Raw genomic sequence first — 16,415 nt, 5'->3', positions numbered from 1 at the left:
TTGTTTTTCGTAAACACTAGAATTTTAATTACTTAATTTGCAAATTCCTTTGAACTAAGAAAAATTATGTTTTACAACTTCTTATTACTAATTTAAATAATAATTACGTCACCGCCCGTGTGGACAAAAATTATATACCGGTTCTACAAAAAAAATTTATTGACAAAAATTGTCAACACCGGTACGTGGAAAAACCATTAAAAAATTGCATGCAAAGTTGCAATTAAGTGTTTAGTAACAATGATAAGAAAAATAGCAGGAAAATGTTTAATTATCCGCTATAAAAATCTAATTACTAATTATATTTGACATTGAAATTTATTGCACAGTTTGGATCTCCAACAAGCATCAAATCCTATTATATCCAAATATGAATTTATATTTCCAAATTCTTCTTTCATTTTTGAAAAGAAATAAATCATATATTCAGGATTTGAGTCCTTAACAGAGTCTGGGAAAAACTCCATTTCTGTATCTATAACATCTTTAATTGAAAGCAAGCCAGCTTCAGATGCACAGTAATCTCTAATAATGAATTTTTCCTCTACCCCCAAAATGCTTAATAATATTGCGATAACTACACTCACCCTGTCCTTCCCCAAATTTCCGTGTAGCAATATCGGGGGAATTGAAACAGTAATCACCTTCAGAGCTCTGCAAACTGTCCCTGAATCAAAAACTGCAATGTCATAATAAATCCCTCCCATCTTCCTTAACTCCACATATTTTTTAATATACCATTTCTCAGCAAATTTTGGAGAAGCTAAGTTTAGTAAATAATAATGATAACAGATCATTCTTGGAATCATTACTTCCTTTCTTTTTCTAAGCAGTATTTCTTCATTCTTCGGACGTTTTTCGTTAAGTTCAAACCCTCTACCTTTATACCTTTTTACACAGTTCAAACAAAAAGGAAGGCTGCTCTGGCTATTATCCGAAGATGACATCTGACTGCTTTCATTTTCTAGTTTGAGAGGTTCTCTATAGTTCAAAGAATTCAATAGTATCAGAGTTCTTATATCATTAGAAACTTGTTCACGGTCTACCTCTTTCTTATTATTCTCTGAATCTTTTCTTTCTTCTATATAACTATCTATACCTTCATTTTCAAAAATTGGGCAATAATACTTCCATAGTGTTGATCTACTCAAAATCTCATCCTTTGTTGAGTAGGAATCTTCAAAGATAAACCTACCCCTTAAATCTATTATTGTTTTGACTCCCAAAGTATCACGTATTATATACTTTATCTTATCTGGTTCTATACCTCCAGGCCTACCTCCTCTATATAATATATGCCTTCTGATACTCACATCCTTCACAAATTGAGACACATCACGTATATTTGGAACTACATCCAATAAAATCCTCTTTCCTAATAATATATTCGCATAGTATTCGTATCCATATGAATACCAATTTTTTTCTTTTTCGTTATATTTCTCCAACTGACTCTCTACAAATGTTTGCACACCTTTTTCAAATGAAATTTCTTCAGAATTCTCTATCCTTATAAATGGTTTTAATTTATATGGAACCCTTGACAAAAACATTATGTAATATCTACCTTTATACTCTTAAACTAATTTACCTACTTTTTTCAACTTTTATTTTCTTCTCCTGTAAAATACTACTCCACTCTTTGAGTTTCCTAAACGCTACTTTATAACTTCAATTACCATTTCCTTTCTTCATTTAATTTTCTATTTAATATTTACTCCCTTCTCTTCTCCGTACCCACAAGTACTTTTTTATATTCAAGATACTTGCATTTACTTTGTCATAAACAATGTGCCGCCAAAAGAACCCGCCAAAAGGTGTATTTATTTAATATATGTTATTTTAACAAAAATATAAAAAGTAAATATAATAGGAAGGAACAAACAAATGATATGAATTTAAAAGAAAAAAAAATCAAATATTCTAAATAATATCCAAATTAGAAAAAATGATCTATTAAGACAGACTTCTGTCTATAATAGTGAGAGAATATACCCTATTCAGGCGTTGCTTACATTTTTCATTCAGTAAGAATGTAAGTGTCATAATAGGGTTAGAATAAAAATATCTTTTTTGATTCAGTGAGTTAATTATTGATTTATGGCTAAAATGCTTAAGTTATTTTAGTCATCATATAATCACATACATTTTTGTATATCATTATATGTTAACTTTATGAATATATATTAACTATATTGTTACTTTTGTCCATAGAATACAAAATAAGACAGAGTTACCATATAAAGAGAATCCACTGCAATATCTTTTAGATAGAAATAGAATATACATAGTGAAGTTTTATTTGTTAAATTTAGTACTAAATTAGTGAATATAAGATGTCTTCATTTGAAGAACTACTCAAGATTACCGGAAATGATCCACTTTCTTGGCTTTGGGCTGATTTGGTAGAAACCAACTACCAAGATACAGAAAATCAGATTGACGGGTTTATGGTATCATATAATAAGTACTTAGAAGAGATAAAAAAGAATTATGACGAAAATTTAGATATCTACGATCAATTCTCTTCTCCAATTGAGTCACTAAGCAGTGAGCTAAGTTGTGAAAGGATGCCAAACAGCCTAGAAAAAAACTACACGAAATTATTAGATAACTTAACAACAAAGAGGATGAAGATTAATGAGGTTATGACATTTGTTGTAGATTATTCTGATCTTCATTCAGTGCAAATGATAGAACTACTTATACAAAAATTCCCAAATTCGACCTTTGAAATGAAGCTTTCAATTTTGTATTGTATTTCTGATATACTATACAATTCCCGTTCTTCAAAAACAGGAGCTTGGAAACTTAGAAATTGTATTATGAACATGTTTCCATATCTAATTTCGCATATATCATTTCAAAGCAACCGAGGAAACAGCTCTTATATGGATCTTATTGATAAAACGAAAAGTATAATTGATATTTGGGTAGATTGGAAAATATTCCCTTTGGAATATATCAAAGGTTTGAACTCAACTCTGTACTTTGATAAAATGCTAGAAGAGATGAAGAGCGATAAAAAGACTATATTAACTAGTAACTTTAACGATGAAGTTTCGAATGGTACATTGCTTGATAAAGATATCATTTCAATTCTATCAATCTGGCCAATTAAAACAAGACCCATAGTCTGGAAGGTTTGGAAGGAAATGAATGATCTTCTCATAAATAAGAGTTTACATGAACCGAAACTCAGACAAGACTGGATCATAAATTATGGAATAGTTATTGCTCCTTTAAAACTATTTGGACTGACTAATTTTCTACATAGAATTTCAAACTTTTATATTTACAATAATTGAATTACTTATATAATTAATAAAACTTATTAATTTAAACATATCCATTTTAAATTTTTCTTATACAATTTTGTTATAGATTTTTATTAAGGACGTGATGATAAGTCAAAAAAAAAAAGCAAAAAGCTCTTTTTCTGTCACAAATACATGCACTTCAAGTCATCCATTAATATAGCTTCCTCAGATAACTCTCCTTCTTCATATTCATCATCTTTGTCCCCTTTTATATTCTTATTTATATCATGAAGTAACAATTTACTATCTCTTTCTTTCTTTTTCTTTCGTCTCTGAATATTCCAGATCCTCTTATATTCTTCGTGAGGTATTTGATTCCTTATTAATCTGAAAAATATACCACCTGCACTTTTTAGTCTAGTACTATCCTCTGTAGGATAGCCTCCATTTCTTATAATAATTCGTGTCTCGTTGAAAACTTTATACACCAAATCGTTTGGAATATAAAACACAATCCTTTCTAAGAGATAAATGTTTGGCTCCTTCAACTCTTTTACTAGCTTTGAAAGTAATTTAATTCTTTCCGGATCGTCTTTTTTTAATAGCTTTAATTTCTTGAGAAAGCCCGTCTTTTTCATAAGACATTGATGTTCTCACTTTTTTTTTTCATCAAAATAATCAAGTTGGTTAAATATATTCTTAATTTTTTCCCTTGTAGCTCACACAAAACACTTTCAACCGTTTTTTACACCCTAAAGCAAACCAAACCTGATTACTATGAGTCCAGGTAGAATCTAAATTTTCCAATTTTGCTAATACCTTTCTCTTTTTCCATAGTATTTATATTGACCAATTGACTTTTGGCGGGTCATTTGGTGGCGCCCTGGCATTTTTTGGCGGTATAATCGAATGTCATTTAAGATTAGAAAAAAATAGTTACTGAAATAAAGAGTATGTGGATTTTAAGCATTTGAAATATCGGTAATCAGTAGTTTTTGTTTACATTTCTCTAAATTCTTTTTAAGGCTTGGGATTCTCATATTATTTCGAATATTTAGGTAATGAATGGAAATGAACAATCTACAGGATGAAATAGAAGAGGAATATGAAGTTATATTATCTCATATTAATGATGTATCCTTTCATATTTTCCAATTTCCAATGACTTCAAGGGATAGTGCAACTGAGAAAGTTTGGCAATCTGCTTTTATTCGTCCCGATGGAGGATCATTCCAACTTTCATATTACTCGAGTGAAAGTAGTGAACTTAGCCCAAATTCTAATGAGGAAATGACTGATCATAATATTTCAAGGCAAGGAGCAAGTGAAAAGACTGATAATACTAATAAGGATCATTTATATATCGTAAATAGTAAATCATGTCTTTCTTCAGCAAATTGTTTGGTTGCTGGTTATTTTGATCATGAAAATAAGAAATTGTATATTACTCCAATTTCATCAGTTCAACAATTTCGTCCAAACTTCTCATCTATTGATCAAAAAAGGCCAGTGAGTATGAATGTTGGTATGGTAGAGAGACTATCTGAGTCTGCTGATAAAGATGAAAGAAATCAATCTTTGGATGACTTGGTACTCAATCATGGAAATAATTCTTTAGATCATGACATAAGTAATAGTAATAATAATAACCCACTATACTCTGGAAGTTTTTCTTTGGATAATGGAAAATTATATACAACTGGATCTGAGAATTGGATTAAAATACCTTGTATTTATCCATCAAATTCTTATGAATCAATAGAAATGATTAAAACATTAATGGATGTATACTTTGATGATTTCATTTCTTGGAAAAATTTGAATTCACAAATTTCGGAGGAAAATTCTATGGTTAACCAACTTCTTTCTATTAAACATAGTAGAAATAGAGCTCACTATTTTGATGGTGATATTAATAAATACTTTAAGATCATTTCTGGAATTGCTTCAGATGGTAATTCAGAGTTTAACCTTCCATTTGGAGGGGATGGACAAGTACTCCCAACTCTTAGGACTGCAGGATTACCAAAAATATATACAGCTTATCAATATCCTCCTTCTTGCCCAAACTCAAGTCTTGGAGGTTCTATGAGTTATAATTTTGGTGGAATTGATGATTCAAGTTCTATGGTTTTATCCAGAAGCAATTCAAATAAAAATATAGATTATTTGCCATTTCACGGCATTTCCGGGAAGTTATTAATTTATGATGATTGGCTTTATTTTGGTCCATTATCAGTACAAGAGTTATATAGGATGAAACTAAGTGACCAAATACAGAGAATCACTCTAGTTTATCAAGTAATCCCCTTTAATGGAATAAAAAATATTCTCAAAAGGATCTATGAAACAAAATTTGAAACAAATTTGGATTCTGAATTGTCTGTGGACTTGCTTAAAACTCAAAACGATGGTAATATTTTTGAGCAAATTCTTTCCAAAAATAAGCTTGAGGAATTTCCCTCTGATAAAGAATTAATTAAAGTACTCAAGAAATTCTGTGTTTTAGTTTCCGGAAATTGGGTATATAAATCAGAACTTATGTACAATGAATACGAATCTTGTTGTAGAGATCTTATTTTAGTTCTTCTTCAAAGAGATGAAAATGCTGGTTTAAATAGAGAACCAATTAGAGTTGCAACAGATCTCCCACAAATTAAGGTTACTAATATTCTGCAAGAGGTAGCTGTTTATAGGTCAACTGCATGGTATCCAAAATTCTCTTTTGATAAAAAATTCATTGAAGAAAACATCGAAGAAGCCACTTTTTGGAAGAATTATTGGGCTGAAAGAGAAAAATATGTGGTTCAATATATTAGAGATAATAGAGATACCTCCATATGTACTTCAACATATCTCAATAATCTTTCTGCAGTTTCTACAAGTGTTAGCAATTCGCAGCTTCAATTGCTTTTAATATTTATTCTTAAGATATATGGTGCAAATAATGTTTCAGAACTTTTAAATTTGTGCTCTTATCATTTGACTTTAATGTCTGTAGGAAATGCATCTCTAGCATCAGTTCCAAGTAATATAGGAGGAAGCCCCTCAGGAAAACCCAACGATTCATCCTCACAACGTATGGATTCAAGCTCTCTCTCATATGGAAAGGTTGGGTCAAATCCAAAACTTTCTCATAAAGGCACACCCAATATTTCAGGATCAATGCTTTCTGGTCCTTCCTTTTGTCAGAATTTTATTGCTCCTACTTATTCACCCTTCTGTTCTAGTAACCCAAGACACAATATGAAACAGATTCCGTTTATTAATGTCAATTCAACCATATCCTCATCCATAAAAATTAATAAGGAAGATATAAATAAGTCTCTTGAAATAATTGCCACCAAAATTTTTGATGATCTTTGGGTATTAAAATCCACTGGAGATCCCAGAATAGATGCGATACGAACAATAGTTATTGGCTACTTTAATAATGGAGATAGAGAAGACATCTTCACTATCACATCGTTTATTGATAATATAAAACATTGTATTGTTAAGAATTGTGAAACGTTATCACAAAAAAATAAAATATGGCACAAGTTTGACTCAGATGAAGATATCACTCAATTTAATAATGGAATAAATAACAATGCTAATATTTCTGTTTATTCTTCTCAACTTCTTCATTTACTTAATAATGTGCCAGAATTTATTTGGAGAAAAATTATTCACGAATTTGCTTTTCCAATTAATGAAACTGCAACTGTATGGAAGCTGAAAAGCAAGTAATTCACCAATTTTCTTCATAAATACATATGATTTCCCTTAAATATTATCTTATTTCTAGAATATCTTTCTCTTCTTATATGAATTTATAATTAATTTATTAATACTTTGATCATTTTTTATTCTGTGAATTTCGATTTATCTTTAACTTTTTCAGTGAGACTGCATTTCTCATTATATTAATGATTGGTCTGATAATGAATAAAAACTCCTTATTAAATTTATGATTTAAATGATCTAATTTTCTTTGAAATATTGAAATTATTCTTAATTTACCAAAATAACTATTGTTCATTAAATTATGGTATAAATAATTTAATTATTATTTCATATAAAGTTTATCTTCTTAAACTATGTAAATATTTATTTTTTGTAAAAATGTCATGTGGACAAATGTATGTATATATATATTAATTCATTACGTAACGCATGCCAATTTGCAAATTAGTGTCATATACCGGTATTTATTAAAAACAAAAAAATATTTGGGCGGTAAAGTTCCGCCAAAAAAATGAAAATAAAAAAATACTTTAACGTCAAATTTGATTTTTTGACTGGAAGTTATTGAGTAGGAATCAATTTAGGAGTACATGTTGATTAAGGTAATAAAATGGTGAAGTCATACTTGAGGTATGTCCCTGAATCATCTTATGGGGTCCTGTTAACATCGGCATTTCAAAATGGAGTAAAAATACTCCAAAAAGGGTTGAAACTAGAGAATGAGCAAGATTCAACAAGGTATGGAGCAAGTATTTCGGGAGAGAAGGTTCTAATTTTCGATTTGAAAACCGGAGTAATTGCCAGGACACTTTCTGTTGAAACAGTTGGAAGGGTTTATTCTGGTGAAGGTATTCCTTCAATTGTTCATTATGTAACAGCAATATGTCAACATCCAAAAAAGCCAGAGGTTATAGCTGTAGGCTATTCAGACGGTAGTGTGAGGGTATGGGATATTTCCTCAAATTCAGTTATTCATACTTTTCACGGCCATGGAAAGAATATTACAGCATTGAAATTTTGTAGGACAGGGAATTATTTATCATGTGGCAGTTTTGACACTGAAGTTACTCTATGGGATACATTTTCAGGAAATGGGCTGTTCAGATTTTCTGGTCATCTGAATGAGATTACTGATATTGAGTTTGTTCACAAAGTTAAGTTATGGACAAAAGAAGATAACGAATCAAGTAAAAGTGAAGCAGATATAAACAATAATAAGAATACAAACTTTAATTATAGATTTAATGTTATCTTAGAAGATACTCCACATATTATGATAACTTCAAGTAAAGATTGTACTGTCAAGATTTGGAATATTCAAAATCAAATTTGTCTGCAAACCTTAACAAAACATAAAGGAGAGATCTATAGTATATTACTGAATCCTTTGTGCAATAGATTATTTACTGCAGGATCAAGTGGAGAAATATCAATATATAGACTTACTCATCATGTTACTGGACTTGGAAGGGACTCTTTATTACCAAATGATCAAGCTGTAGAAAACTGTGATCTTTTTAAGGAAAATACAGAAAAAGAATCTAAATTGGCCATTTACTATGGTGGAATTCCGAGATTCCAAGGTGGAAAATCCTCAAAAGTAATTAAGCTTCTTTCTAAGTGGTCAGATTTTTTTACTGACAATCAATTAGAGCTATTGGATGATTTTTATGGTACTATTTTCGCTTTCACAAATTCAAACTCTATTGAATCTTTTTCGTACTTAGATTCAGAGAAAATTAGTCAAAGGATTAAAAAGCTTAATAAAAAATTAAATAGAGATTCTAAAACTGAATCTCACGATTCCAATATCTTTGCTGGGAATTATGAGACTCTTTCACTAGGTAAAAGACTTTTAATTCCAGAAGAAGAAATGATTGGAACTCGTCTTTTGGGCATAGATTTTGATCCTTCTAGTAATACATTTATTGCTGGATTAGGAAACAATTCTTTAAGATATATTTCCCTATGTGATAACTTTATGGACGAAATTGAACATAAAGAAAAGTCTAAAGAGAATGTTTCAAATTCACAAAATGAGGAGTCTGGACTTTCTTCTCAAGTCAGTGCTTGCAAAGTACTTAGAAGAATTGAAAATGAGGGACATAGAGGAATACCTAGAGCTATTGATATTTCCCAAGATGATAAATTTGTTGCAACTTTTGGTGATGATACTATTAAAATTTGGAATATGAAAGGCTTTGGATGTGTACGAACAATAATAGCTGAGAGCCCAGTATGTGGGTTCATTGTGCCAGGAGGTGATTATACAATATCAGGAACAAAACAAGGAAGCATACAGCTACATGATATTGCCAATTGCAAGCTAATTCAGTCTTTGGACAATTCTCATGAAAATGCTGTCCAGTCTTTAGCTTTATGCCCAGATAATACAAGTTTTGTATCAGTTGCTCAGGATAAATCTCTGAATATGTATAATTTTGGGCTCGAGGATAATCCAGAAAATGATGAAAATAAGGTAACTATTAAGTTGAGCAAGACTTTACCACTCTTAGAAGAAGGTCTAGCTGTCAAATTTACCCCAAATGGTAAATATCTCATTGTATCTTTACTGGACAGCACTGTATTAGTGTTACATTCTGATACTCTCAAGCAGTTTTTAGTCTTATATGGCCATTCCTTACCTGTTGCATGCTTGGATATTTCTCATGATAACACAATTGTAGCAACTGGAAGTGCTGACAAGACTATCAAAATTTGGGGTTTAGATTTTGGAAATATTCAAAGATCATTTCATGCTCACAATGAGTGTGTAACTCAGGTATGTTTTGTTAGAGATACCCACTACCTTGTAAGTACTGCAAGAGATGGATCTTTAAAGCTATGGGACACAGATAAGGGCGAACTGATCACTATTTTACATCAGAAATCTACATATGGGCAAGTTCCAATTCTTTGTTTGGGACTAACTTTTGATGGTGATCGTATTATCTGCGGGTTTTTGGATAGAACTATTAGAGTTTGGTTTAGAACTGAACAACAACTATTCCTTGAGGAAGAGAGAGAAAAGGAACAGGAAGAACAACTCGAGAAAGAAATCCTTCAAGGAAATACAAATGATTATACCGAAAATATGGCTTCAGTTTCAGTAATGTCTCGACCAACACGTAAAACATTCGAATCTTTGAAATCAACAGAAAAGCTTATGGAAGTTATTGAAATTGCTTATAATTATTATATTGAATTATTAAAACACGATTTAGTTTTAAATGAAATTAAGAAGGAAAAAAAGTTGGAAGATTCGAATAGTTTTCCTCCACCTCCTCCTTCTCCTTTAGAAATTGGGGAGTATTCTGTTCAAGAATATATTCTTTTGTCTATACAGAAGATATCATCTAATCTGCTTTCAGAAGTGGTCTGGTCTCTTCCTTTGCTCTATGCTGAAAAATTATTAATTTTGGTAGAATCTGTATTAAAGTTAATGTATGATCATTCAATATTATATTCAAAGCAACAATCGAAAGCTTTTATAGATAATAAGAATTTGTCATTTTATGGCTTGGAGCCATTGACTAGAACGGTTTTATGCTTGGTACAGACCCATTTCATTCACTGGATTTCTTCTATAAATACAATATCCCCCATAATTGGTCAGAATGATTCCAGTGGAGGTTATCTTAATATTTGGGCAAAATCATCTGATCCCAGAAATGATAGAATTCCTAAGTATAATATTCGTTCCGTTCTTTCTAACTTGAAAATTTACATTCATTACTTGCTTAAGAATCAAATGGAAGTTGTTTCATTAAACAATGGTATTTTAAAAATTCTTGAACAAGATGCTGCTAGTAACTCCTCAATTAAGTTGATCACTTTTGATGAAATTAATGAACAAAGAAAAAACAAGCAAAGTAAAAAGAGACGTACAAAGTAATTAAAGGGTTGTATTAGAAATCAGGTTTCCTCTTTCTATTGTATTCTAATCTATGCTTTCAGATTATTTCTACCTATTGTATACAAATAAACATATATTTTAGTCTAAATATGTTATTATAAGCATAAATAGAATTTACATCTTATTCTTTTTTTTCGGACTATATTTCTCTCTTGAGAACTATTGTATTTCATTATTCGTTTTTATTCATTATAATTTATTATTTGCAAATTAATCCTATTAAGTTTTGCTTTAATTCTAAATTCTTTTAATTTGGTATTGCATGCAAATATGCATGCAATAGTTTTTTAACCACTATGACTTTTTTTATTACCGGTATTCAAATAAATTTATTACCAATAATTTTTCCACATGAAATTAATTACGTACGTAATTTGGTATTTAATAAATTTATTGGTAAATGATTACATTAATTTTTTTTTTTTTAAAGATTATGAAAAACAATTAATATATTAGTTAATTGAGAAGAACAACAAATTCTTGGTTTACAATTAAATGGCTCTAGACGAAAACAAAGGGAAGTACCGAGTAAATAACAATTAAAGTAGATTTAAATAAATCTAATATTATTTATTGAACTTTGAATTTAAGTGGCGCCATATGTCAAGTTTTTATTAAAAAATAAGTGTAGTAAATCAAACAAATCAATCAATTTAATCCCTAAGTCATTTATTTGTAGAAATAGTAAAAATTAAGGCCAGAAAATCGGTAAAAAATTACTCTGAGGAAAAAAATATTATTGGGGAGGTACAAATGGAAGAAGGCGAGAAAAACAAAGTATTCCATTTCAATAAGACATTATCATTGGTACTATATGGTTTCGTATCAGTAACTTTGGTTTTTTTGAATAAAAAAATATTTATTAGCAGCTTTAGTTATCCACTGTTTACAACATGGATACAACAAGTATGTGGAGTATTCTGTTATTTAATAGCATATACAATATTGAAAAATATATTTGGGAAAGATAATATAATTTCAAAGCCATCAATTCAACATGAAAAGATCAAATGCTGTCTTCCAATGTCTTTGGCATGCACTTCATTTATACTTCTTTCAAATTTGTGCTTAAAGTATGTCCCAATGTCATCATATGCAATCACAAGGTCTTTGACTTTATTCTTTAATATAATATTTTCAATATTAATGCTTAAGCAGCAAATTTCAGGTATATGTATTTTTGGATGTGGAATTGTCATTATGGGATTTATTGTTGGCTCATTTGATTCATCATCTTTAGGTTTATATGGAATATTTGCTGGAGCTATTTCTTCTTTTTTTCAATCAATATATACTGTTCAAATCAAAAGTGTATCAAAAAAAATAAATGATGAATTCCAAGTTTACTGGTACAATGTTCTTATTACTTCATTTTTGGCAATTATTCCAGTTTTCATTTTTGGAGAACATGAAGCATTTATTGAGTTATCTAATTTGGATTTTAGAGAATTTATCATGAAATTTGGGCCTATTTTAATTAGTGGTATTTTGAACTTTTTCCTTGGGGTTATTATAATATGGTGTATTCACGTTACATCTCCCATAGCTTATAATCTGACTGGTTACATAAAATCTGGCATTCAAACTTTGATTGGAATTATATTAAATAACGAAGAGCTTAAATATTCAACTATTTTTGGATTAACTATGACTATTGGTGGATCTGCGATATATTCTTTTGGGAATTTGATCAAATTCACTCCAGATAAGAATATTCATTTGAATGAATGTGATAATACTCCTGAAGAGGCAATTCATTATAAAAACAATTATGACCATAATTCTATAGCATCAGGAACATCTTTTGAATATGATAGTAACAAACAACTTAAAATGATTGATTCTTTTTATGGAGTTGAAAGTAAGAATCCTGAGGCCAATTGCGATCAATTCATTAAGAATAGCAAATACAGAAAAATATCTCAAATTGAATCATTGGATGAGAATCTGATAAGTTTCTGTAAACCCAACGAAAAAACTCAAGAGATCTATTCATCTAGCTGATAAATAATTAAAGTGTAAATCCTATATATCTACTTTCTAAGAATATATAAACCGTTTTTATGAATTTTGTATATTTGAATATAAAATACTTTAATTACTTACCATTTACACATTCAAAAGAACTATAATATATCTTCAGCCACCAAATAATGTAGTAAGAAGCCTTCAAATAATAAGGGAAAAGGAAATTTTTAAACATGAACTTATTTAATCCTTATACCATCTTTTCATGATCTCAGAATAATTACAAAGAACTAAAGGTTTTCCTAGCTTATGCCTACATTTATTTTCAATTGTACATAGCATAAGAAGAAGTTCCCTTTTTGAGCTTGCTTTGGAAATAGCATTATCAAAGTCTTTCAATCCCTGAGAAAAAGTATCACCAATTTGAGTAAATTTGCATTGATCTGGGATATTTCTGATAAAATCCTTTGCGGACTTAAGATTAGCTTCGCAGGGATAATCTTCCATTGAAGTTATACAAGAATATAACTATGGTAAAATTTTAATATGTTTGTGTAAATAAAACATTCAGAAGATGATAATTAATGATACAAATATATAATGGAAAAAAAAACATAATTTTTGTTATCTCAAAAGTTTTTTTTTCTATGATTTAAATAGTATCATTAATTTTTTTTTCAGAACTTACCAGCATCCACTGTGCTTCACATGAGTTTCTTGGATAATTTGATTTTCTACAAAATTCAATATCATCTTTTTCATTGGATTCATTCTCATCTTTATCTTCAGATTTGGGCTCAAAAAGAGCTTCTTTCTTCCATTTAATTTGAAATATACCTTTTCTTTCTTTAATTAAATTCCTAATAAAATTCATTAATTAAATTTATGACAATTTTTCTTTTTCTTTCATCAATTCATGATCCAATGATCACAAACAGAAATGGCGCCAAATCGGAATTTTTATAATTAATTTATATTTTGATTTTAAAGATTTAATTAAAATCTTTATTTAATCGGTTTATTGCCTTAAACTATGGTATATATATATTATCTATATTAATTTTAAGATGATCGTTTAATTTTTTTTTTTTTAGCAGTTGATGGTTAAAAGAAGTTATGTATTGAACTTCTTTATATACATCATAGCATTAAATTAAGTATTACCACTACTAATACTAATTATTTTATTTTTGTATAATATATATTTATATTTATGCCTGAGGGAGCTGAGATATATACATTTAAATTATAACTTTTTTGAAATATCGCAGTAATGAGGAGAATTTTTTGTCAAAGTCTCAAAGTCATTCTTATGAACAACCCACGCAACCAAGACAGAAATATCATCTTCTTTACCTCCAGAAAATGATTGAATATCAAAAAGTGAGTTTCTTCCACCACTATAGAATCTTTTTGCCTGGTTTGCAAAAGGAGTTTTCGAGTATGGATCAAGAGATTTATAATATGCTGATAAAGCAATTGATTTTGCTATCACCATAGGTGTTGTGGTATAATCTAAACAATTATAAAAGAGCTTTGATTCAATTGGAGAAAATGATAAACCAGAAATGCTAGTAATTTCAAAATCGAATAAATTATCAAAAAGACCATCTGTGCCAAGAATAACCATATCACCTTCCTTTAATGGAACTTCTAATAACTGTGATAACTCAGGATCATCACAAGCTAATTGTATTGAATCCTCAAAGTTAATATTATTTGGCTCTTCTTTGTTTTTTTTCTCAATCTTGGCAAGTCTTACAATATCGTGATATCCTTTTTCAAGTAATTCGGGCCATTCATTTTCAGGAGGAAGCGTTGCAAATTGATATGGACAATTAAATTCATGTTGCATTTCCTTAACTCTTCTAACGATCTCTAACTTTCCTGTATCAAATTGTAATCTTCTCAAAACTAGAGCTCCACTATCTCCCATATTAGCAAATCCAATAGTTCCAGAATAATGATCAAAACAAGCTACTAATGCAGTGCTTGCTCCATGTACACCATTCTTTTGACAATTACCAAGGCCTTCTTTTAGTGAGTTTTTTGCTAAAACTGAAGGATTACCTAGTTTTTTATCACGATTGTTTTTAATATATTGAAGCGAATTCCTCATTATAGAATTCGAGAACATTCGAGCACTTTTTCCTGATAAATCCTCCCATTCTCCAACACCATCAGCTACTCCCATACTTTGTAAATCCTCGGATACAAACCATCCATCTTCACCACCCCGAGTCCTCTTATCATTACGTGGTAAATAATAAGCACCCATCCATAATCTTAAATTACTTTCCAGTGAATGATCTAATTTTTCAAAATTAGAGTTAGTTCCAATAAGATTATATAAATTGTATTCTTCAATAAATTTCTGTCTTAACTTATAAAAATCACAATTGCACTGCTTTTTACCTATCATATCCTTTTCTGGAGGAGAATCATTGTCATTACTAACCAAACTTGTGATTTTTTCACTATTTATTTCTTCTAGTTTGTTGGATTTATCATGAATTCTATTTTCGTGATCATTAATCACCATTGAGAAAAACAAACTCTGAGGTACTTTAAATGAAGATAATGAACTTAACATATTTACTTCAATATTGTCTTGACTTTTTATTTTTGCTCTATTAAATTCCGAACGATTACTAACATTATAATAGTCACTTCTATTGTTACCATAACAGTTATTCAACATATTCTTGGAGTTATTTATTAATATTCCTTTTTCTATTAATGGAAACACAATTTCTTTTGGTATTGCTTGAAAATCTTGTTCAAATCTTCTTATTCTGTAAATTGCTTCTTGAATGCTCTTACAACTTACATTATTATTTTCTTCGATTAATTCAAAATTCATTATTGATGTTGATCTTCTTTCAATCCTTTCTTCACCTAACCATGTTGAAAATGGAACTAATAATTTGGAATTCCTCCAATAATCAATATATTTATCAAATATTCTTCTCTCAAAGTGATCATACGGAACGCCATTATTGCTTGGAATTGGATCTTCCCAAGATCCTGCTTCATTCCTCCCATTTTCTATTTCTATAATAATCCTTTCTTGGCAATTGTTTTCATCATATACTTCTGCATATACCAATTTTGATTCACTTAGTTTTTTTCTTATTTCCTTCTTTTTTTCCTTTTCTTCCACATTATTCTTTATTCCGTTACTTTTTTCCGTCCTTTTTTTTGTAAATTGTTTTTCATTTTCACATATTATTTTCGTCTTTAAATTCAATAACTGATCTCTAGATTCTCTTATTAATTTTTGTCTATTTCTTTCCAAAATTCCCATCATTGCTAAAATTATTCCTTCTTTCTTCCTTTGAACACTCCCATTTTGTTTTGCTAGCTCCCTTGATAAGCTTTTTAGTAATCTTATACCTGCTTCACACTCTTTAGATTCCACAAAAATTCTTTCATTCTCATTTTTTAACATTTTACTTTGTTAATTACATAATAACTTATTGTATTTTATTATCCCTTCTTATTTTTATTTTAATTTATGGTCCAGTCCTGATAATCAACCC

The 16,415-nt window shown here is 29.5% G+C and overlaps 8 protein-coding genes across 8 annotated transcripts; 4 read left to right on the top strand and 4 right to left on the bottom strand.

The window, feature by feature from the left end:
- Nucleotides 1-299: 299 nt before the first annotated feature.
- Nucleotides 300-1,553, bottom strand: cubi_03376 (serine tyrosine phosphatase; the record flags this gene model as incomplete). The annotated part of the gene is made up of 1 exon (XM_029020389.1): nucleotides 300-1,553. One exon carries the CDS (start codon nucleotides 1,551-1,553, stop codon nucleotides 300-302), a length of 1,254 nt encoding a protein of 417 aa, XP_028874833.1.
- A 783-nt stretch (nucleotides 1,554-2,336) lies between these two features.
- On the top strand, nucleotides 2,337-3,308 carry cubi_03375 (uncharacterized protein; the record flags this gene model as incomplete). Its single annotated transcript, XM_029020388.1, has 1 exon — nucleotides 2,337-3,308. The coding sequence occupies one exon, from the start codon at nucleotides 2,337-2,339 to the stop codon at nucleotides 3,306-3,308; it is 972 nt and encodes a 323-aa protein (XP_028874832.1).
- A 134-nt stretch (nucleotides 3,309-3,442) lies between these two features.
- Nucleotides 3,443-3,898, bottom strand: cubi_03374 (uncharacterized protein; the record flags this gene model as incomplete). The annotated part of the gene is made up of 1 exon (XM_029020387.1): nucleotides 3,443-3,898. One exon carries the CDS (start codon nucleotides 3,896-3,898, stop codon nucleotides 3,443-3,445), a length of 456 nt encoding a protein of 151 aa, XP_028874831.1.
- A 427-nt stretch (nucleotides 3,899-4,325) lies between these two features.
- On the top strand, nucleotides 4,326-6,992 carry cubi_03373 (uncharacterized protein; the record flags this gene model as incomplete). Its single annotated transcript, XM_029020386.1, has 1 exon — nucleotides 4,326-6,992. One exon carries the CDS (start codon nucleotides 4,326-4,328, stop codon nucleotides 6,990-6,992), a length of 2,667 nt encoding a protein of 888 aa, XP_028874830.1.
- A 607-nt stretch (nucleotides 6,993-7,599) lies between these two features.
- Nucleotides 7,600-10,884, top strand: cubi_03372 (WD40 repeat-containing protein; the record flags this gene model as incomplete). Its single annotated transcript, XM_029020385.1, has 1 exon — nucleotides 7,600-10,884. The coding sequence occupies one exon, from the start codon at nucleotides 7,600-7,602 to the stop codon at nucleotides 10,882-10,884; it is 3,285 nt and encodes a 1,094-aa protein (XP_028874829.1).
- Nucleotides 10,885-11,658: 774 nt separating this feature from the next.
- On the top strand, nucleotides 11,659-12,909 carry cubi_03371 (nucleotide sugar transporter; the record flags this gene model as incomplete). The annotated part of the gene is made up of 1 exon (XM_029020384.1): nucleotides 11,659-12,909. One exon carries the CDS (start codon nucleotides 11,659-11,661, stop codon nucleotides 12,907-12,909), a length of 1,251 nt encoding a protein of 416 aa, XP_028874828.1.
- Nucleotides 12,910-13,116: 207 nt separating this feature from the next.
- cubi_03370 (uncharacterized protein) lies at nucleotides 13,117-13,747 on the bottom strand (the record flags this gene model as incomplete). The annotated part of the gene is made up of 2 exons (XM_029020383.1): nucleotides 13,117-13,401; nucleotides 13,562-13,747. 2 exons carry the CDS (start codon nucleotides 13,745-13,747, stop codon nucleotides 13,117-13,119), a joined length of 471 nt encoding a protein of 156 aa, XP_028874827.1.
- Nucleotides 13,748-14,119: 372 nt separating this feature from the next.
- On the bottom strand, nucleotides 14,120-16,324 carry cubi_03369 (PP2C like protein phosphatase; the record flags this gene model as incomplete). The annotated part of the gene is made up of 1 exon (XM_029020382.1): nucleotides 14,120-16,324. The coding sequence occupies one exon, from the start codon at nucleotides 16,322-16,324 to the stop codon at nucleotides 14,120-14,122; it is 2,205 nt and encodes a 734-aa protein (XP_028874826.1).
- Nucleotides 16,325-16,415: the final 91 nt, after the last annotated feature.

This window comes from Cryptosporidium ubiquitum (assembly GCF_001865345.1).
Source record: "Cryptosporidium ubiquitum isolate 39726 chromosome Unknown contig_3, whole genome shotgun sequence".
Classification (NCBI taxonomy): domain Eukaryota; phylum Apicomplexa; class Conoidasida; order Eucoccidiorida; family Cryptosporidiidae; genus Cryptosporidium; species Cryptosporidium ubiquitum.
The sequence above is the reverse complement of the archived record's forward strand: the minus strand, read 5'-3'. Positions and strand labels throughout refer to the sequence as shown.